At 35.5% G+C, this 21,838-nt stretch overlaps 1 protein-coding gene across 1 annotated transcript in view; it reads right to left on the reverse strand.

The window, feature by feature from the left end:
* LOC100367703 (centrosome-associated protein 350-like) overlaps positions 1-21,838 on the reverse strand; it is a 33,342-nt gene that overhangs the window by 5,632 nt on the left and 5,872 nt on the right. The window contains exons 5-37 of the mRNA XM_078006298.2: positions 21,708-21,783; positions 21,029-21,532; positions 20,652-20,708; positions 19,005-19,277; positions 18,490-18,633; positions 17,860-17,970; positions 17,224-17,415; positions 16,470-16,598; positions 16,006-16,298; positions 15,105-15,211; positions 14,735-14,982; positions 13,884-14,039; positions 13,552-13,674; positions 13,223-13,404; positions 12,696-12,755; positions 12,327-12,552; positions 12,023-12,153; positions 11,233-11,408; positions 10,562-10,862; positions 9,964-10,158; positions 9,374-9,625; positions 8,665-8,828; positions 8,423-8,551; positions 7,774-8,063; positions 7,036-7,175; positions 5,894-5,926; positions 5,237-5,442; positions 4,290-4,377; positions 3,559-3,735; positions 1,440-1,521; positions 969-1,050; positions 582-808; positions 345-459 (exon numbers count right to left, since the gene is read on the reverse strand). Coding sequence (XP_077862424.2) covers positions 345-459; positions 582-808; positions 969-1,050; positions 1,440-1,521; positions 3,559-3,735; positions 4,290-4,377; positions 5,237-5,442; positions 5,894-5,926; positions 7,036-7,175; positions 7,774-8,063; positions 8,423-8,551; positions 8,665-8,828; positions 9,374-9,625; positions 9,964-10,158; positions 10,562-10,862; positions 11,233-11,408; positions 12,023-12,153; positions 12,327-12,552; positions 12,696-12,755; positions 13,223-13,404; positions 13,552-13,674; positions 13,884-14,039; positions 14,735-14,982; positions 15,105-15,211; positions 16,006-16,298; positions 16,470-16,598; positions 17,224-17,415; positions 17,860-17,970; positions 18,490-18,633; positions 19,005-19,277; positions 20,652-20,708; positions 21,029-21,532; positions 21,708-21,783 — 5,669 coding nt within the window. The remainder of the gene's footprint in view (positions 1-344; positions 460-581; positions 809-968; positions 1,051-1,439; positions 1,522-3,558; positions 3,736-4,289; positions 4,378-5,236; positions 5,443-5,893; positions 5,927-7,035; positions 7,176-7,773; positions 8,064-8,422; positions 8,552-8,664; positions 8,829-9,373; positions 9,626-9,963; positions 10,159-10,561; positions 10,863-11,232; positions 11,409-12,022; positions 12,154-12,326; positions 12,553-12,695; positions 12,756-13,222; positions 13,405-13,551; positions 13,675-13,883; positions 14,040-14,734; positions 14,983-15,104; positions 15,212-16,005; positions 16,299-16,469; positions 16,599-17,223; positions 17,416-17,859; positions 17,971-18,489; positions 18,634-19,004; positions 19,278-20,651; positions 20,709-21,028; positions 21,533-21,707; positions 21,784-21,838) is intronic.

Genomic DNA, 21,838 nt, shown 5'->3' on the forward strand with positions numbered 1-21,838 from the left:
TGGCTGAGCCATGTTTTTTAATACATTTATTATGTACATTTTCTTGATGTTAATATGAGCTAGCACTCGAAATAAAAGTAAAAGTAGGTAAATCACTTTTATTTTGGGACAAAGAGTTTCTCAAATTTCACAAATCAATGAAAAGCAGGATTTTTGTCTTCATGATTACCATAAAATCCTGAAATTTAAACAGGAATTGTTATAACCCCGCTATCAAATTCAGAAAATGTTACACATAACTCTGGCACTGTAATAATTATTTGTATTAGTGCAGTAAGTACAGCATACACCGCTGAAACTGTCATATTTTAATGTATTTGGAAATGTACATATTTAGCACTCACCTGTTCTTATCAGTGGCAGACTCTGTAGGTATATCTTCAGGTATACTACTAGCTTGGCTGATATCCTCTGTAATGGAACTATCATCTTTAACATCTTTCATCAATAACAGTTTATCTAGAGATGAATACAAACACTTTTTAGTAACAGGGAAAAAAATATCAACTGTAAATCATGTGACATGAAAGAAATTTTATACTCAATTTATAATCTCAGCATTTAACTTTTATTCATTTCACCTTTTTCTTTCTTTGTTTTATCTTCCGCTTCTTTCTGTTTACCGTCAGTTCCTTTACTCTCCTTGGATGCTTTGCTTGCTTTGGCTTTTTCCTCCAGCAGTCTCAATGCTTCTTTCTCCATGCTCTGCACTTTAAGTTCTTCTTCATCAAGTTTCTTTTTCCACTTCAACAATTCTTCTGCCTTCAGTCTTCTTTTCATCAGTTGTTGCTCTCTTCTCGTAAGAAACCTACAAAGAAATGTCAGTGTCAATCAATCTGCAATTATGAGGTTGGTGTGAAAATAAAAATAGATTTATAAATTCCTTAAAGTGAACTTCTTATAACAATTCACTTTGAAATCCATTAGGCTTAAGTAGTTTTGGGGAAATAATAACCATCAAAACTTACTTTTCATTTGACTGGTTTTTCATCTTTTTTAATTTCTGCATCACTTTGGCTTGTTTCTCTGAAGCTGACAACTGACTGTCATCTGGAATAAGAAAAATATAATTTGTTATTTCAAAAAATAGTAGCACATATTGTAGTGATGCACATATGCTATACATTATCACAAAGAAATTCCCATAATAAGCAATAGAAAACTATTACCCTACTGGGAATTCACTAAATTAAATTAAAACTTCATTCTGGTGACCCCATTTTTTTGTTCATTTTTAGTATCCTAATAACATGACCCAATAATAATGAATATACATGTATGAGGAAGATGACAGATAATCTTCCATTTGGCAAGTTTGTATTTTATATTATGTCCCTTCAGATTACAAGTTTTATACATTTTGCTATGTCTGATTACTGTTACCGTCTACAATGGATAACTGAGATATCTAAGACATCTAAGCAGAAATGTGAATAAACCTTTCGTTCGGTCCATCTTCGTTGGACTTGGGGAAGATCCATCAGATAGTATTTCAGGAATATCAGAGATAGAGTCATCAAGCTGCAATAAGAACACAGTAAAGTAATGAGAAAATGTCAGGGCAATAGCAGACTCATCAAATATGGTGATGTGTCAGGGCAATAGCAGACTCCAAATATGGTGATGTGTCAGGGCAATAGCAGATCCTCCAAATATGGTGATATGTCAGGGCAATAGCAGACTCCAAATATGGTGATGTGTCAGGGCAATAGCAGACTCTCCAAATATGGTGATGTGTCAGGGCAATAGCAGACTCCAAATATGGTGATGTGTCAGGGCAATAGCAGACTCCAAATATGGTGATGTGTCAGGGCAATAGCAGACTCATAAAATATGGTGATGTGTCAGGGCAATAGCAGACTCATAAAATATGGTGATGTGTCAGGGCAATAGCAGATCCTCCAAATATGGTGATGTGTCAGGGCAATAGCAGACTCTCCAAATATGGTGATGTGTCAGGGCAATAGCAGACTCTCCAAATATGGTGATGTGTCAGGGCAATAGCAGACTCCAAATATGGTGATGTGTCAGGGCAATAGCAGACTCATAAAATATGGTGATGTGTCAGGGCAATAGCAGACTCTCCAAATATGGTGATGTGTCAGGGCAATAGCAGACTCCAAATATGGTGATGTGTCAGGGCAATAGCAGACTCTCCAAATATGGTGATGTGTCAGGGCAATAGCAGACTCCAAATATGGTGATGTGTCAGGGCAATAGCAGACTCCAAATATGGTGATGTGTCAGGGCAATAGCAGACTCATAAAATATGGTGATGTGTCAGGGCAATAGCAGACTCATAAAATATGGTGATGTGTCAGGGCAATAGCAGATCCTCCAAATATGGTGATGTGTCAGGGCAATAGCAGACTCTCCAAATATGGTGATGTGTCAGGGCAATAGCAGACTCCAAATATGGTGATGTGTCAGGGCAATAGCAGACTCATAAAATATGGTGATGTGTCAGGGCAATAGCAGACTCCAAATATGGTGATGTGTCAGGGCAATAGCAGACTCCAAATATGGTGATGTGTCAGGGAAATAGCAGACTCTCCAAATATGGTGATGTGTCAGGGCAATAGCAGATTCCAAATATGGTGATGTGTCAGGGCAATAGCAGACTCTCCAAATATGGTGATGTGTCAGGGCAATAGCAGACTCCAAATATGGTAATATGCCAGAACAATAGCAGACTCCAAATATGGTAATATGCCAGAACAATAGCATGCTCTCGAAATATGGTAATATGCCAGAACAATAGCAGACTCTCCAAATACGGTAATATGCCAGAACAATAGCAGACTCCAAATATGGTAATATGCCAGAACAATAGCATGCTCTCGAAATATGGTAGTATGCCAGAACAATAGCAGACTCCAAATATGGTAATAAGCATACATGTCTGGGATTTAAACTATTTATTATGACATTAGCTAGCCTGTCATGTGATGGGATGTTGGGAAGGTACATGACAATATGTTTTTTGAGACATTGGAATCATAATTTAGGTTAATGCAAGCTTTAGTAGATAAATAACCATGGAAAATAGTATACAACACCAGCACCACTGTGATACTATTTGCTAGCACACAGAATGATATTAATGACTCTGTCTTCAAAAACACATGGCTGAAAATGACCTCTTTCTCTTTATCACTGAAACCATAATAAGCCATAGCTGTTGACTGACATTCTATTATTGATTTAGTACGCAGTCACTGATTGGTTAACCTCAGTCTGCGTGGAAAACGCCGTAATATTCTATTTCCTTTTTTAAAAATTAAATGGTAGTTGTGTTCCAGTTTTTAGTTCGTGCCCAACTGTGGGTCAGTTCTACAAGTTTATATGTATTTATCAGAAGTTTATACTTTCGTTGAAGAGTTTTGTTCGCAAATAAATGCAGTATTGTTGTGAAATCAATTGATTCGTGAGAGTTCAAGTTGTTCCACTGAAATCGTACTCAAGTTGGAATGTGGCCGACAGAACCCAACCACACTCTTGATTACGTGCAACACCATTACTATTTACTACAAACTAAAATTTTGAAAGTTGTCTCACCCCTAAGCTGATATCATCATCACTCTTAACATCATCAGCAGATGGTTTGCCGTTGACTCGCTCCCAGTAGGCCTGTGCACTTCTTTTAATTCGTGATATCTCCTGTTGTTGGTATAATAACAGTTTTCTTTCCTCACTGGCAGCTTTATTAGCGGCTTTTAGTCTTTCAATCTCAGCCTGGGTAATAAACACAGCAAAAACTTTAAATTAAACCTTACACATAAGCTACATGTAGAGGGAGTGCAGCTGTCACATGGTACAGGCAGTGCACAAGACATAAGAGGGATATGTGATACTCCTACCTACCACGGAGGGCGATGCACAAATTTGGTTTAAGGTTCTGGTGGTATCAACCACTTTCACTGATTCAGTATTAAAGAAAAGTGCAAATTTATAACTCAGTTCTAACTTGGTAATGCAAATGAAAAAAACAACATTAAACCAATCGTTGTTATCATATTCTCCCATGTTTCTGTTATGCAAGTTTATTGGTGGAAATCTCTACTGTGTTGATAAAATCCAAATATCCAAAAAATAACAACATTAAGGACACCAAATGCATCAGAAATTACAAAAATACCATCACAAAGACTACAGGTACAGATCAACACAAAAAGATCTATGTACCAACATCTAGTGATAGATGGATACCAGCTGATCTACTATTACATAATAAATGGAAGGCGGAGTCTCTAAATGCATTCAGGAAATGTTGTCAAATATTTGATTACCTGTTCTTGTTTGAGTTTCATCAATAATCCACGTTGTTTCTTTCTTATTGGAGGCATGGCTTCATCTGTACCTTTATCTTTCATTCTTCTACAACAAATAACAATCATGTTTATTTTTCTATATAAATCAAAAATCATTTGGTGGGCTACGCATTCAATAATTCCAGATAGGAGATTGAGTACTTATACACTATATTACACATTGCCTGTAGATGCTATGTTTTGTTATAAATTTTGGCAAACCGTGGATACTTTCAGCAGACAATTGCTACGTTCACACTACAGGATCTTGGCACATGGCAAAATTTGTAATCCTCCATTCTTTGGAGAGAAATTACAGTAGATGTGTTCACGTTAGTCGGGACTCACTCGGCTCATGCCGAAGACACACCCTCATTCGCTGATCAGTTATTTGACCCAAACATGGAAAACGACACGCATATGATGATAATAATAATTGCAATACTGAAATTATATCCATTTGTTGTCATGGTATTTATTACGAGTCATCATGCACATGAACAGCAAAGAAGATTCGAAAAACAATTATTTATCGGATTTTTATAAATCAGTTACAGCAGCTCATAAATATGCATCGCTAACAGTTTTGCATTCATTTTCCATCATTAATACAGCATCCGACCATATATGGCTTCACTTCCTCCATTGTCATGTCATACTAGTATGAATCAGTATATGTTCTCTTAAATTCACCACTGAGGTTGTGATTTCGGTTTGTGTAAAGCATTCTCGGCTAACTAAGTTGTTAATTAAATTATATTACTTGTTTATTTTATATACTTCTAAAACAACCAAGAAGATGAATTAAAATAATTAGTAGAATTACTGAAATTCATGAAATGACACCCCCAATCCCATCCCCATAAAATAGTTACAGCTGAGCTATCAAGACTCTAATATTGGTCAGTAATGTCCACTTGGCATACCTTTTCTGATGTTCCAACCAAGCCATCTCGGCTTTTGTCTTTTCTTTCAGTGCTTTCTCACGAAGTCTGAGTAATGCTGCTTGATGCTGTGCACGTAGCTCTTCCTCTCTCATATACTGACGTACCATTTCAGCAGTAAATTTATTGAACGATTCTTCGGCACTGAATGGAGAACAGGACATGTCATCCATTCCCCATTGAGGTGACTGTACAAAGAATAAGGTTTTGGAAGTTGATCATTAAATGAACTCATACTAAAACTACACACTAGCTATGTATTGGCTGTGTTCTGACAAATATATTTCATTGAAAAAGAATAGCATCACTTGTGCATAAACTGGAGGAGACTATATACCTTAGGGCAAATGTTCTTGTTGCGCGAGCGTAGAAACACCAAAATTTGGGAAATAATATTTTTACTATACAACTCTCAGTCATTATACATGATGTTTCACTCTCCAAAATAATTGCAGACATTGCGGGTTAACGGGACTCTGTCCAAATTTTGCGATAGCCACTATCGTAAACAGTTGGATGTGTAGCAGCAGTCAATGATCATTACCAGTTTCACTGGACAGCAAAATAATCCATATTCATGTATCACAGATGTGTGTAATTGATTGCATGTAATAAGTGTGTGAAAATAAATATATTTACCTTGGAAGCATCATGTGTTAAGGTAGTCTCATCCTGTAAAAATAAACACACCATAGTCAATATACAGTCATTAACAGTTGACACAAGTATTCCTCATAAATATACAGTATTCACAGCTATTTACATTTCTCACTACTAGCCAGAGGCTACCAACCACATAATTTTGTTGACCTAAATATACATGTTACTGGCCAGCTTCACAATTTACTAGCCAGCACCTAACACAAACTAATAATATATTTGAGAGAAAAATCCATGCAGATTGAATTATGATTTTCAAGACTTTGGAAGACTCAGTATGAGTCAGGATTTTATTTTATTCTAACATTTAACCTTCAATCCTCAACTGTTCTCAACTAAAAACCATGAAAGATGTTGACACAGACAACATTCTACTTAAAGGTATTTCCACTGACCAGACCAAGGGGCAAGAGTGGATATAAGAATGTGAAAGGTCATCAGATCACTTATAGGTTTTGTTGTTTTACTTTAATCAACATTTGGCATTATATTATTGCACAATCATAAACCCAAACTTTTCTTTGTTCACCAGATTTCTATATTTTATTAGATTGGCAAGCTACTAATTAGTAAGATTGTCATGAACACAGTGACACGAATTAATGATGGCTAAGGACCATTCAATACATTGTTCCAGTATTGCCATGGTGACAATAAGAGTGAACACAAGGGGAACATCTTTCAATGCTGGGTGGGTGGAGACTTCATGCATCAATGATTCACAGTTATTTCAAGTAAAATGACAATAACAACACCATTAAAGGTGACTGAACCGATACGCTATAAACTATTTCTATCTAAAACGCACCCAGTGTAGCAGAGTTACAACACAATGAATTCCACTAGCCATTTCATATTCAGGTTTCTTTCCAACAAATGATCAAATAACTGATTAATTTGCATATTCAAAAACAGGTCTTGATCACCCCCCCCCCCCAATTGTTGTAAAATTAAAGCTAGACAGCTATGATAAAAGAATCAACGAATAGTTTCTGATTTTATATAGAAGAAATTTGTCTTTTCTAATTTGCAAAAAAAAAAAGAAGGACGTGTGGTACCATGGTTTAAGTTTAACAATCATATAAAAAATAGAGAATCATGATTTATTATATAAAACTTACAGACGATGAAGCATGGTCAGAGTTGCCACGAGAACTCCTCCTCCGATGACTCTCTGATGGCAGTAACATACGGAATGATTTCTCATCTATTTCATCCTCGGTGTGAGAATCAAACTGCATGGAATAGTCCTCTCCACTCACTGTAAACACAACAATCATTTATTGAATGTCACCTTATAACAATGTGAAGACAGTAACAAACTATCACAGAACAAGAAATTCACACAGGACAACAGGAAACAAGTCATTGTCAATGCCATAGTCCCTGTTTGTACTATAGACACAAGATATACAACCTGATGTGCGATGTATATATGTGGAGTTGATTGGTCCAGGTAAGTATGAGACATGTGCAACTGCATTGTTTAAAAAAGATGGCTGCCAGTCAGCCTTTTTGGATTTTATGATCTAATACCAAGTCTGATGTATCAGATGTCCATGCACGACTGAAATATCAGTCTGGAATGGTAAAAATGTGTGATTTTTGACTTAAAATTCCTGTTATTCAGCCATTATTAATGGGATCATGGAACAATAGCATGTACATATGCCCAATATAATGTCTGATGTATAAGTGGATTTTACACTTGATCGGTCCAGGCATGTAGAATATATGAATTCAGAACTGCATTCTTTAAAACAAAATTCATACTGGCCAATGGGTGAAGAGATATTCAGCGGACACAACTGATAACAGCCAATCAAAGAATCAAATACACATGTTTGTTTGTTGGTTACCTTTCCCACTTGTGATCTCCTCAGCAATACTTTCACTCTTAGATGAGTCCTTGGCAACACTCACATCGGTATGAATAGATGAATCATCAGTTCTGATCTGTGAATTATCTCTATCAATGGACACATCCGAAGCTGTCTTGATACTACTATTACTCTTAGCCGAGTCGACAGCGGTCTGCAAAGACGAGGCCGTACTGATCACGTCCTTGTCTTTCTTTTCTTTATCTTTCACTGGAGATTTTTCTGATCTGTAGCCATCAGATACTGAATAACTAGGATGAGGTGGTGAACTAAATCAACAATAGAACAACATTTTAAGTTTATAATATTAGCAAGAAACGTGCTGGCAATTTATCAAAAACATCACAGTCATGTGGCATGCATGTGAATTGCGTGTAACCAAACATGTTGTATTACATTGGATACATATTGAACACAACAGGACACAGTGATTGGGGCACATTATGCACTCAACACTCAACATGACATAACTCTTTTGATATAACTTAATTAGCCTTCATCCCTTCAGCACCCTACATTGAAAATGCTGCAGTGTTTAATGGTAAACTGTTGCTATGACAACTGTCATAGGTACTTTTGCTGTCATGGAGATGTACTTTACAATTCTCTGACTACACACACTACTTACTTGGGTTGTTTTGATTTGGTTGTAGTACTGCTATAGTCAGTGAAATCAGACAAGTACATGGTTCTACTATCAGCTCTACTAGATGGACTTGAACTTGCTGTCATTGAATATTCACTCAGTTGTTTAGCTCTGTTGAAAACAAAAAATTATAGCATAAATCATTTGGACAGTTTTTTTGTGTTTATTCCTAGTTTCCTTATGTACAAAACGGCAGTGATTAGAAAACAGTCATGAAAACTTACTTTTTAGCCCTTGCTTCTTTCCAGGTTTCAACCTGCTGCTGTCGCTGTCTTTCAAGTGCAGCAGTCACTGCAGCTGCTGCAGCAGCAGATGCCGTTTCAGAGGCAACTTTTGTGGGATCAAATTTCTGCATTGCCGCTACTTGTTCTAAGGATGCATGTCTTGCCTGTAAATGTAAATGATAAAATGATGAGAAATGTTATTAACCTACGTACAATACACTAAAGAAATTGTCAAGGCATTGCAAGAAATTACTAGTCTGAGTGCTATTAAAGTTTAAATCAAATTTTTGAAAATTTCTATGACAATTATAACTGTGCCCAAATCCATCCAATATTCGTTGAGCCAGGCAACAGTTTCCAACAATGTCACACTTTGCTTTCCTCACATTTTGAGCAAAGTATAAGCACAGTGCATTTTGCTACAACAACCATATTTTTCATGACTACAAAATAGGCCAATATTTATATCCTAGTGGCATTATGGCATTTTAATGTGTTATCCCCAAGCCACCTAGGCCCAGCGGAACATTGAATTCATGTCTCCCATTCATGAGCCTGATCCAACTGCCACTATGTGATCGATATCCAGCCCCAGCAGTATATTTATCCAATTTTGATTTAACAGAAATTCTACATCCATTAGTTGTCTATCTCAACTATGTGTAATATGATATCACAGGAAGATGTGAACAATCAAAAAATAACACACCTCTGCTAACTGTTTGGCAGCTTCAGCAGTGACTTTTGCAGCTTCAGCCTGCGACTGCATCAGTTTATGTGCAGTATCAAGTTTGGCATCTTGTGCTTCCTTTCTTACTTGCACCAACGTCTTTTCCGCCTGCACAGCCGATGCTGCAGCTCTACTGCGTGCTTCTTCTAGTTGACGGGTCGCTGCATCTGCTTCTTGCCGAGCTTTCATTGATAATAGCTGTAGTTCTCTCTCGTGACTCTGTTGCCTTGCCTGCAGAATAACAAAATGTAATCTCGTAATTATACTAATACAACTTAACAACAACAACTACCACTATGTATGTGACATTAGTATGTGAATTCAAACTCTGTTGTGCATGGCACCTATCAGCAGAGTTGCACAGCTTAATGTTATCGCTTTCTTGTATTCATCCTTGTCTTAAATTGAAGAGTGGCCATCAATGCAACATGTGCCAACCTCCCGCCCCATTCAGTGTATACAACTCTTATAAAATTTCATACCATGCAACGACTGCTGGAAAAAAATCACTACTATTACTACTACATTTGAGAGAATCCTAGAACAGCGTGTACACAAAATTACTATACCTTCAAAATTTGAGCCAATGAAACACTTTCTTGTTGAGCTAGGGAGACTGCTCTGGTTCTTTCTACCTCAGTTAATTGTCTCATTGATTCTTCCATTGATTCTAATAGATTCAGCTCAGCGGCCATTTTGAGTTCAAGTGCACTTGGTGACATCCTAGGAGGGCCGTCTGTAACTGGTCTTCCATGCGGCACAGGCTAGGAAGAATATAAAAAACATTAAATAAAGAAACCCTTTGAAGATTTATAAAGATTGTATCTACAACTCTGAATAGAGAAATAAAAGACCAGAGTTAGGCTAAAAAAAGTAGGTAATGCAGTTAATAGTAGACACAATTTTTAAAAAATGTGTGAGACACAGGTTGCAAACTGATGTATTTGATGGTGAGAAGCAACAGTTTTTTGCCCTTAGTGCAATTCTATGGCATTTTATGTTATGTTACAACAAACCGTGTGTGTAACTGGCAACAGAATAAAATGTAGGGGATAAGCTTTTCTTGTAGATGGTATGTATTACCATAAGAAGGCATCAGCTAACACTAAACAGAAAGCTCATAGACTTGGATGGGAGTGGTTATTTTTGGAGATACAAATTACTTACCCTGTACAAAACATCTGATCTTCTTTGTTGCCTTGACAACGGAATATCATTTTCTTCTGGCACTTCTTCTACAGGGTGAAAACCATTAACATAGTCTCTTGTAACAGGTGACCTGGAATTGACCGGTGATTTACGGTCTGAAACCGGTGATTTCCTTTCACTGACTGGTGACCTTCTGTCACTAACTGGAGATTTGTTTCCAGTGGCAACCGGAGACCTAACACCAGATTTTCCAGATGTCGTCCTTGGACTTGGCGTCCGGGACCTTTTTACAGAAGCCCGCAATGTGTCTTCTTCAGAACTGTTAACGAAACAAGAATTCAGAAATTGAAAAAATCAATTCTGTAATCAACACACACAGTACAGAAATAAATAAATACAAGAACTTTGACATTGGTTGGGAATATTGACTTGTACATATGTACATGTACCAAGGAATGGAATTTTAGTATTTAGAAAAAAAATAATTTCTGATTATTCGGGTGGTGCATCTAATGGCCTTTTTAACCTGCATCATTTTTTTGATGAGAGATTTACCCAATGTCTAACTGCCTAATGTGGTTAATGCGGTCAACAGTGGACAGTTGTGATAAATCTGGTTGTCAAAGATGCTCAGACAAATATAATTCTGATGAGATGGCTGAGGGTGAGAGAAGACAGAATATACACACCTAGAGAAACTGTGCGAATATGTCGCTTCCTCCAGAGTGTCCTCTCTATTAAAAGACTTGGGAGTTCTCTTTTCAGATGACTTTTTGGAAGATTGATCACTTGGAGTTCTCTTTGATGCATTAGATGAACTAGCAGTGAAATCATCGGTGTAAGTGACTGCTTTACTCAAAGATCGCTGTAATAAAGAATTGATCAGTATTAGTCCTTGACCACCAGTTCCCTTTTTTCATCACAAATTCACAAAATAGTACCATTTATAGTCTCTGCACTTTTTTTCAGAAGATTGTAACAAAAATAGCCAAATTTTTGGAATAAAAACTGAAAATTGACACGAAAGTGGTTGCGTTGTCAGGAAAGCCCAAGTAACGAAATGTAACAAAAACTTATATCCATACATATTAATTTAAGAGATCCAGATATGGGGTCTTGTATCAATATCATATTTGCTTTAGTAGCAGCTTACATGAATGACAGAGGTGTGACTATGATCAAAATAAGTCATATTTTAATAGTCCAGTAAAAATAAAACCAATTTTTTTTGTTTTATTTGCACAAATATCAGCATTCCTAGGAACAGGTTCTTGGATTAGAGCATATACTGATCGTAATCCAGTGGTTCTCAATTACATGATATGAATGTACTCCCTGTGAGGAATCCCTGAAATGATAGACAAATAGTGAATGCAACATGCTATATACAGAGATAGACTCTCTCTGAATGCTTTCATCCATGTTATCTTTGATCACATTGACTGAGAAGCTGAAAAGCCATGTCCAGAAAATGCTTACCTGTGTTTTATCAGCTGGACTTGGTGATCGTTGATACGCATGACTTCGTGACATACTAGCACCAGTGAAATCATCTTCATATGAATACGACTGATTGACAGACTGCTCATGCGGTTTACTGGAATAATAATCTGAAGCAAAAACTTCCTGGCATTAATTTACAATGCATTATAGATAATGACATCGTAATCAAAATAAATCTTGGACTGCAGAACATTTAAATAATCGTGACTGATTTAAAATGTTAGTAAAACATTTGGAAGTATTGATGGTGGGTGTGAGAGGGTTTATGACAGACTCTAACCTTTAGACACCTTCCGAGGTTGATCTTTGCCAGCTTCTTCATATCGTCTTGTAAATATATCAATAACACTGAAGCCATCCGCTTTGGGTTGGTCCCAGTGGTGATTGTAGTAATCTCTTCTATTGCAAGCATTGGACAAGAGTTCTCGGTACGGACTCTCAGAATCTTTTACGCGCTGCGACCTGTCAATACTGCGGTGCTCAGCACTTCGCATCAACTCTTTAAACTGCAATGACAATAACAATATAAACAATAAACCTCTATGATCAGCGACTAGTTACCACATGAAAGCAGTAATTGTCTTTGTTGATCTTTTTTGATCCACAATGCACATGAAAAAAAAAAAAAGCAATGAAATTGAAATCTTACTTTTGGTCGTGTCTCTCCATAGTTGTCACTGAGTGAGCTGTCAGAATGATGTGGTGATATCTATCAAACAGAGCACACAAAAAAACAAAGTCAGTAATACATAATACTGCACTCAGCTTTCAAATCACCACAGTAACTGTACTGAACTGTACAGATGGAAGTACATTATTATAATCACTACCGAGTAATAATCAACAATTGTGAAATGCAGCATGACCAGATTTCACAACCGTGATCATTTGCTGCTACGCAATGCAGTTGTGTTCGTTTTTATTTGAAACTTTGATTAGAATATACTTTCAATACCAATAAAATAAAAATCTCTCAGTCAATCAGAAACTCAAGATTCATGCCTCTAGCCGAAAATTTGGAGACCCAACAATCAATTAGGTGGCTGAAGTTTTAGAGTTTATACAGTAAATACCTCATGCCTAACATACAATGAAATAAATCAAATCTGGAGATAGAGAAGTTTAGTTTGATACACTTTTTCAATTCACAGTGCTCAGTATAGAGAGGTGGCTTACCATAGGTGAAGTCCTTTCAGTACGATGTATGTGATCTCCCAATGTATGCCCAGATGGTAATTTCCACATCAGACCTTGTCTCACGTGATGCCCTCTGTATGCAGCCTGAATCATAGTGGCCGCTTTATCTTGTTGTTTCACATCAGATGCTTGTCTGGCATGATCTGATAAGCTTCCAATACCTACAATTCATATGACAAGGTTAACGATTAAAAACTAATGTCATTGATACTGGTACACACATTTCAGTCATCTGACTTTCTAGTCCTCACAGTAATACACACATGTGAGTCATGTGACTGTAGCCCTCACAACACTATATATCATACCTGGTAGGTCAGTTGAAAACACAGAGTAGTCGATTGGTGCTCCAGAGATTCTCTCATATCTGGTGGTTGGTGGAGATGTATGCACGGCGTCAGTTGGATATGCCCATCTTTCTGATCCAGATACTAGAATTCATAAAGAAGCCATGCGGTAATAAATATTACTGATAATCTTGTTAGAGGCATGATCTCATCAGACATACATTTCAGCTATTATATCATCAGAAGTGAGCCCGCAGCCAATGACAACCAGAGAAACTCGTTACATCATGGTTGCATTGATAACATTATCTTTCAAAAAATAAAAATGTTGAGTCAGACTTTGTAATACTCACCATCCAATTTAGATCGGTTTGCACTTGTATCAAGATCACCTGCCAATCTTCTTGCCTCAGCTTCAATTCTACCTTGCAAGGCAGAGGCCATGTCTTTAATAGCTGCCAAACGATCCGCTTTACTCCTTTGACCAGCGCTGTGTGATGCTCCAAAACCTGTGAACATACATGAATAATATATAAGAGCTGCATGCTGATATTATGAAGTCACTTTATATACATTATACATACTGTATCATGAGAACAATTTTCTAGTGAAATTTACAACAAAATTCCATATAGGCAATTATGGAGCAGAACCCCCAGCCTCCCAGAAAGAAGTTGTTCTGAATTAGACGCATAATTTTTCTTCATGAATGTGCCTTCAAATATATGTTACATTTTTACAAGAGTAGTCTTGAAATGTGTCTTAATTTAAGTTGTTTCATGGTTCATGTTCACTTGATTTAATATGCTAATACCATTAATTTGGGCATTTGTTGCCAAGTATTGGACAATACACCTCACAATATTTAAGAAAACTTGACGTAACATCTGTCACACACATATTTCTGATTACCCCAAGCTGTATGTCAAGCTGAGAATATTTCTTCTTGGCATGAGAATGCCTGTGGCATAAGCACGTCTATAACACAGTGTCAAATTCCACGAGGTAATACTCTAGTAATAAGGACAACTGAAATAACTTCCAACTTTTCTGAATGTAATTTCAGTCATCGTGGAATTGCCAATATGATGAAATGCACATCTTCAGCATGGATGACAAATAAACTAGCAATTCAATGGTGACACCAATCTCCAAATTGTTGTATTATGAGATGTTTGCTACTGACACTAAATATCAATCGTACCTGGTGTGTAGTTACTCCTGTATCTCAAATCAGTCATACTACTGGAATACGGCCGTCTTTTCATGTCCAGGAAATCAAACTCAGCTTTCCCAATCCCTGTCAAGTTATCAATACTGGTTGTCCTAGCACCTGGTTGACCTTTTACCTCACTTCTAGGTTGGAATGGACTTCCATCATGGTGATACTGGTTCATGGTAGGTTTGGGAGATGATCTCACTTCTGTGTTCAATGGTTTTGACTCTCTCGGGCTAAAATATATTGCAAACCATCTTTATCTTCCATATATTGGATATTGCTAAGTTAGTGAAGATGGAAACACGGATCTATTACAAGCATGACATTTAATCTAAAAAAATTACTGCGTACTTACCTTCTATCTGCAGGTGTTGATGGAACTAAACTGTCATCACTGTAAGTAGAACTACTAGATGTACTATTTAAACCTTTGTTTTCTTTATCAGATCCACTCAATTCAACCTACAAATAAACATCACATCAGAGTTTACAAAGCCATAATGCATTCATTGACTGTGAAGCCATCATAATTACTCCAAGGCATTTTTGTTTTTAGGTGCCTTTAGAATATCATATATATTTAGAAATCATCAATATTGTGCATAGAAAATGTGGTTCCAAGATACTGTAAAATACTTTATTTTCGCTTTCACTATTTTTGCTGAAGAAATAATTCAGTGAAAATCAAAAGCAGCGAATATAGATTTTTTCCTATATATTACATTTAAATCAGAGAAAATAAATTCCATACAAAACATACAAAATTTTTTTTTCAGCAGAAATTAATTCCAGCTAAAATAAAGTATTTTACAGTACTAGAAAAGTGCCTTGGAGTGAGCAGGGCAAAATACAGGTCTTATATGTGCACAAATTTATTGAAAAGTTTAGAGCTTAGAGATACGCATATAGTTAATATTATATTTGAATAGAAATGGTACACATTCTACACTTACATTTTCAAGATCCATCATATACACTGCCACTGTTTACGCTTGTACATGTAATTTATTTCCGTTGAATAAATGATTAAAAAAAAATAAAATCCAGCGAATATACCTTTTTCCTGTACTTTACATTCAACTCATCCAAAATCGGTGAAAACACCAAAAACCAAAGACTTTTCAATGAAAATTAATCCCAGCTAAAATAATGTATTTTACAGTTATGTAATGTAATGTACTGGTAATGTAATGTGATGTACTGGTAATGTACTGGTAATGTAATGTAATGTACCGGTAATGTAATGTGATTCTTACCCTTTTCCTTTCCTGTGGGAATGGATGATGCATTGGCATCTCATTGGGATATTTACTAAACGTTTCATCCAGTAATCTCCTTGACACATTTTTTTTCCTATCAGCAACTTTCACAGAATGTTTTTGTTTTTTATACAATTCTTCCAATTGTTTATTTTTCTTATCTTCTTGAATTTGTTGTTGTTTTTTCATTTCCTGTTGCTTTTTTTTTCGATCTGCTTGTTGTTTCATCATAAATTTTCGGACATCATCACTGTCATAATGGCGTACTTTTTGAGCTGGTAGTTGCGGTTCTGGTTAAATTAACAAAAATCATCATTGTTAATTACAGATCAACTAAACACTTTTTAAATAAATATATTGCACATCCTAGTAAATTCAAATGAACAGCAAAGAAAACAACTTATAACACAAATTGCAAATCAGTTGTAAATACTGCAGGGCATGCCATACTAGTATATTACCTGCACTATATTTGCCAAGTTTTCTCTTGGAAGGTACACCAACTTTTTTCTTTGATTTCATAGAGGTTTTGGAAATCAGTTTAGAACCCGACGTGCCTCTATTATCATCATGTTCATCATCTGAGTCATCTGTGAAGATTGCAATACAAAAAACAAATCAATTATGAAAAAAGACAATATCTGCATTCTGTTTTACCCTTTAACTTCATACTCCAAGCATTGATTGCTGATTGCTGTCATTGGAGACATTCTTGTGACACCATGAATCAGTCTCAGGCCAAATCTATAGGATTATGCATTTTTTTTAAATAGGCTATAATATTCATGTTTATATGTATTTATAAATTGTATATAAAAATATAATATGAAGTAAAAGTTCAGCAAAGGTGATATAGACTTTCATCTGTGGCAAAGACTGATTAAGGCACTCTCAGTCAATGCTCCGAAAAAGCTCTAACTAGACATTCCATTTTTTTCCTGTTTTTCTGATGAAGGGTGTTCATCTATAACATATAGTCCTTAGAGTTTGTTTTGCTGTAATATTTTTGAGTGCTTTTTTATCCCACCTATTTACCATTTTATTGTTGTTTTTCTAAAGCATTCTGCAGTTTTGAGAGTATTTGACATTCTAAGCATTGCTTGTCATTACAAAGCGAAGAAGAGCATCAGATTAATTAGACCAAAAGAACATGATTATTTTTCTCATTTGTCCATTAGACAAAATATGCTATTTATAAATAAATATATTTCCAACCTGATTTGTCAAGGTGTAAGTCTCCAAGTACTTCTTTAGCTTGTTCAGATAAAGCAGCCGTATTAGTCGGTTTGTCAGTAGACTCTATGGTATGCTGTGATAACTCTTCGTCATCTGATCCCTTCATCTGATGTTGATCCATGCTCGGTTCTATTTGCATTATAACTTCATCATCATCATCATCATTATTTTCTAACAAAGACAAATAACGAGACAAAAATATCAATATTACATGCTCCTCATGAAATGTTTATGATTTACATATGATATTTTATATATGAAAGCATATTATGGCCATAATGTTTTAACCCTTACACCACCAGTTTTCCCTTTTCATCACAAATTCAAAAATGGTTCTGTTTATAATCTGCACTTTTCTTCAGAAGATTGGGACAAAAATATTCAAATATTTTGAGTAAAAACTGAAAATTGACTCAAATTTTGGCTGTTGGCTCCAAAATTAGGGTTCATTCCCAGAAATATTTAAGAATATAAGGAAAAAATGCAGAACAATTTGGGTGGGAAATTCTGGTGGTGAAAAGGTCAAGGCACTGTGTGTGGTTTTCTATGATGGCTGCTAATTACAATATTACAGTCTTGCTATTTTTACCATAACTGCTATATTTTGTAACATACTTAATGGTTTATGTTCTTTTACTGGTTCATGTATTTTCTTTTTGGGAGGGGGTCCTAACACTTTCATGGCAACTTTCTGTCCTTCCCTCCAGGATCTTGCAGTGATAATACCTGTAAAAGAAAAACTCGTAAGGAGACAACCAAAGTCTTTCAAATTCCGTAATTTTTCAGTATATTCCAGGATCATACAAACTCTGAACTAAAGTTTACATCATCAATCTACAATCTCAAGGATGACTTAAAGAATGCATTTTATAATCACAATTATGTCCAGTGAATGTGAAAATAAAACCTAGCATGCAGCATGCACCTGTTGTTGGCATGGTAACAAGGCCTCTGCATAGTGAGATGAGTGAAATAAAATTCCAGGACTCTGCAGGTTTTTTTATATCAGTTTCCAGAAGAATTTCTTTGTAACGTTGGTAATTTTTTGTTTTTTTGTTTAAGGGGAGTTGGTTTGTGTGAGAGAGGCTAGCTTTCTACAATTATCATCTGAATAATTCATTTCTTGACATTGTAAGTAATGGATTTTTATGCTAATTGCACCTTTTTCAAGATTTTCCAGGACAATTTTCAGTACATCCCAAAACTTTTCAGTACATGCTAGAACCATACAAACTCAGGACTTACCTTGGTGGTCAATTCTATGTGGTTTCCTGTCTTTAGGAGCTGACACTCGTTGTATCTTTCTTGTTACTTTTCTTTTCTCATCTCCAGTTACTGGCACACTTGTTTTATTAGACATGGATGTTTTATGTGGCTGTAAAGCACGCCCTGTTGGTTAAAAATATTAAAATTATAGTCATGTGACTTGGCATATCATCTGATTGACCAAAACTTACAGAAAAAAAACTGCTGTAATAATAGGAAAACAACTATAATTAATTTGAATATCAATGAGACATTGATGTAATAGGCACTGGTCCTGGTACAGAATCACTATTTGGCACATTTTATTTAGTGTTACCATATTAACTCACTCCACTAGAAATATATTTCTAAATGGAAATGTACATAAACCCAAAAAATCATTTATTGTTAACTGGATGCTTGAAAAAAAACTTATTTTCATAAAATTTACATGTCATTTACATAATTAATTAAATGTATGCACTTCAATGTAAGAAGTGTTAACATACACATACCTTCATTTTTTCTTTCATTTTTTGAAGGTTTTCTTGTTCTCACTTTTCGTTTCATTTCACCTTCTTTGTACATTTTTCCATCAGGTGTTACTATTTTGGTCTCCGCTTCATTGAACCCTTTGTAAGTAGAGGGGGGAGGTACAGTCGCTACTTTACGCACTTTAGGTTGCTTACTTGTCAACACTGTTGTTTCTTTGGGTTTGTAGACTTCGGATGACGGTACAAAGTTCACTGGATCATTTTCATAGTGACGAACTCTGTTTACTGATTCATCTGATGGATAAAACAAATCAACACAATGCATAAATGCTAGTGTTTGAAATTTACAAACTTTATTGAAAGTATGCTGTACTACATAATTTCTAGTAGTTTACTAAATTTGGAAAATGGTAGTGCGAGTAAATGAATTGGTAGTCTTCCCAGAATACTAATATTAATAGCCTATAAAAAATGTAATCTTTAGAGGCCAATTATGTATATATAAATTATTTAAAGAGTTTGAATTTTCAGGGAACTCATGTGACGATTGCAGCTACCAATTTTTTCACAGTAGTGTTTGTAACGTCTCTACCAAGTTGAAGTAAATTTCAGTTTTCAACAAACAATTCAGTGAAAACAAATCCTGCCTGACATTAATCCATCATGTATAAACATACGTAAATCCATGTAACCTCAGTTTTGTTTTTAAACTATTGATCATGTTGTTGTATTTGTTTTCTGTTTTTCTACAATGAGTTTTACCCATTTCTTTGATGGACCCTATTATGGTAGTTCCCTAGCATTAAAACATATCAGTAAATCATCAGAAAATTATTGTGTGATAATTTACATAAATGCATGTCATTCATATTTGAAATTTTTATGGAGAAAAAAGGATGTGTTTTCAAGAAAACATATGCAAAACAATCCAAAAAGCAGTCATTTCGGAACATTTTAGAATCAAGTTACACACATAATTCCATGGATAACTTAAACTAATATTCAAAATTTTCCACTTTCTCATAAAAGCCATATGTAGCCTTCATAACAACAAATTTGGGGATATGAAGCAATGTTTCTACCATAGAAACCATATTTATTACCCAAAACACACATTTTGATCAATTTTCAAAGGTGGTTTTGTGAAAAAATATTTATTGAACATAAGTGATTAGTCCAAAACCCCTGTTTGCTGTATTTCAAGGATTTCTGAGTATTTTTTTAATGGTAGCAAACTACCTTAAATAGGTATTTATGTCAATCGGCAATCCATCTAAATAATAAATACTGTAAATCTTTTAATTTTCACAGTTAGACATGTTTGCGATATCAGCATTTTATGGCATTCATGAAGTCACTGAAACTTTATGTAATTTCACTGTCTTTGTTTAGCAGAATACTGTAAAATAGTTTATTTTTGGTAGAATTAATTTTCACTGCATAGACTTTTTGGGTGTATTGTAAGGAATTTTATTTTCACTGATTTTTGTCAAGTGGAATGTAAAATATAAGAAAAAAAGGTATATTTGCTTGATTTTATTTTCACTGAATCATTCCTTCAGCGAAAATAGCGAAAATAAATTCCAAGCGAAAATAAAGTATTTCACAGTACCAATGTGAACATTTATTAATCTACCAATGTATGCATTTGGAAATTCATGTTGTTACCTTTAGTCGCTAGTTTTCTCTGCTTTTCTATTTGCTCTCTGACTTTACTCAGTCCATCTGTGGAAAAAACAAAGTTGTAATTTACTTCAGATAAGTATAAGAAAATAATACCAGTGTGACAACATAGTGCATAGAGACAGAGATCTAAATAACTACTATGAACTTATAGTTCACATGAAAATGTTGTTGTCAAATGAAGATTTTGTGTTTTTGAAATGACGACGTTTGTCATCTTTCACAAAATAAATATTTATTGTTGACAAAATGGGCAAAGTTTCAACATTTATTTGCCCAATGATCAAAAAGTGGTTGCCCAGGACAACCAGACAACTGCCAATTTTGATCCCAGGTGGATGGTATGAGCGTTTTATACTTACCGCTATTAAACCTAGATATTTTGGTATCATTAGAAACTGATTGTTTAGACACATCAAGGTTTTCCATCCCTGGTTCTGAGCCATATAATCTGTTATAAGCTGAAGTGTAAGAATTCTGTTGTGTCCCACCACCAACACGGTGATAATTAGGCAAGTCATTCAACACACGTATTTCAGTGGTGGTGTCAATAGCGGAAGTACTGCGTTCACTGTAGGAAGGGGAGGCGTAAGCATTTGCATCATAGTCATTATATGCACTGTATCCCCTGTGTTTGCCATCCACATTATCGTTACTATATCCAGAATCCAATTTGGCATAACGTCCTTTTTCAGTCGACTCAAAGTCGTCCAGTGCACGTCCTTGATATCGCTCCGATTGAAACCAGTCATCTCTCAGTGTGTGCCTGATATCCTCATTGTTTGTGACGGGACTATGTGATCGATAACCACTTGTAATTCGGCTATTTTTAGTTGTGAAGTCATTCTCTATTACTTCAGTATCGTCTGTAACAAACGAGTGATTTCAATTAACATACAGGAATGAAATCAGCTGGCATACATACATAGTTTTCGTCAGAATTTTGCTGATACTGGAAAATTTATTCCTGGAATACCTCAAAGAAATACATGAATTCAAAGTAATTGTGGTTTATTAATCTATTAATGTCAACTGACATACCTTTTATAGTTACTTGCTTTCTCGGCGGTGTTCGAGTATTCAAATCATGAGTATACTGCCCTCGGTGGTCAGGTACCTAGAAGTGAAATAGAACGTCAATTACATTGTGCACATAAAACTGTTATTCGTTT

The sequence above is a fragment of the Saccoglossus kowalevskii genome, chromosome 17 (genome assembly GCF_978046115.1).
Source record: "Saccoglossus kowalevskii chromosome 17, keSacKowa6.1, whole genome shotgun sequence".
Taxonomy (NCBI): domain Eukaryota; kingdom Metazoa; phylum Hemichordata; class Enteropneusta; family Harrimaniidae; genus Saccoglossus; species Saccoglossus kowalevskii.